Raw genomic sequence first — 1,233 nt, forward strand, 5'->3', positions numbered from 1 at the left:
CCACCATCGTAGCGGCACACGCGGACCAAAATATCTTGTTCCACTCTCTCGCGAATGGGTCGTCGAGCCGGCAATTAATAGGATACAATGATGAGATAGTGGATGCGACTTTCCTCAGCCCACCCTTTTCGGCTGTGCAAGATAGTCATCTCGCGCTTGCCACCAACTCCTCGCTTATCCGCGTTTACTCGACGCTTAAATTCGATGCACGCTTGTTGGATGGACATTCTGATATTGTTCTAGCTTTGGACCACGGACAAGACGGTGCTCTTTTAGCTAGTGGGAGCAAGGATCGGACAGCTAGGCTTTGGGTTCCATTCTCTGGGGATGGGCCTGAATGGGGTTACGGTTGCGTTGCTGTATGCGAAGGACACAGCGAAAGCATAGGAGCTGTTGCACTTTCTAGGAGTGGAAGTCGCTTCATGTTCACCGGCAGCCAGGATAGAACAATCAAGATGTGGGACTTGTCGGACGTTCCATCATTTTACAGCGGTCTTGGACAGGCCGTTGTACGGTGTGGAAGTCTAACTACCCATAAGGCTCACGAAAAAGATATCAACTCCCTTGACGGCCCTACCATCGAGATCGCCTCTCGGTTGCAGCTGATGAACATAAGTGGGAAATTGCAAAATCCTCTCTGATGTACCAAAAACTCAAAATTGTCTGCTTGGAGGCGATTTATCAAAGCGAAGAAAGCAAGCTTCATGTGCCCAGTCGTCGGGTAATGCTTAACCTTTCTCCGTCCCCTGCGTCACTGAATGTTTTCGTTATCAAGGTTCGTATCACACTTTCGAGGTCAGGCAAGCTGGCGGTGACCACGACGCCCATGCCACCACTTACAAGCGACCCAACCATTTTACCAATACCTAGGAATATACCGGAGAGGAGGATTGAAACGATACTGCTCCACCTTGACCAGAAAAGCACGCCCCCATCGTTATTTACCATCACGAAGACTACAAACAGGCGTATCTACGACGAAGCCCGCCAACGCAACCATCTACCATCGCTTCCGTCACCAACAGACGTCCTGTTGTATAACCCGGAACAATTGATCACTGAAACTACGATTTTCAACGTTGCTTTCTATCGTTCGTCTGGGTGGATAACTCCCGCGCTATCGTCTGGATGCTTGCCTGGGGTCATGCGGCGGTGGCTACTGGAAAAGGGCCGTATACGGGAAGATCGTGAAGGGATCTTGACAAGGAGTGTCGTAAAAGAAGGAGAATTGAT

At 50.0% G+C, this 1,233-nt stretch overlaps 1 protein-coding gene across 1 annotated transcript; it reads left to right on the forward strand.

Annotated features, from left to right (window-relative positions):
- Positions 1-118: 118 nt before the first annotated feature.
- On the forward strand, positions 119-641 carry LACBIDRAFT_336361 (uncharacterized protein; the record flags this gene model as incomplete). The annotated part of the gene is made up of 1 exon (XM_001891320.1): positions 119-641. A coding segment is annotated over one exon (522 nt), but the record flags the coding sequence as incomplete, so codon positions are not given.
- Positions 642-1,233: the final 592 nt, after the last annotated feature.

Source organism: Laccaria bicolor, genomic scaffold (assembly GCF_000143565.1).
Source record: "Laccaria bicolor S238N-H82 LACBIscaffold_985 genomic scaffold, whole genome shotgun sequence".
NCBI classification, from domain to species: Eukaryota; Fungi; Basidiomycota; class Agaricomycetes; order Agaricales; family Hydnangiaceae; genus Laccaria; species Laccaria bicolor.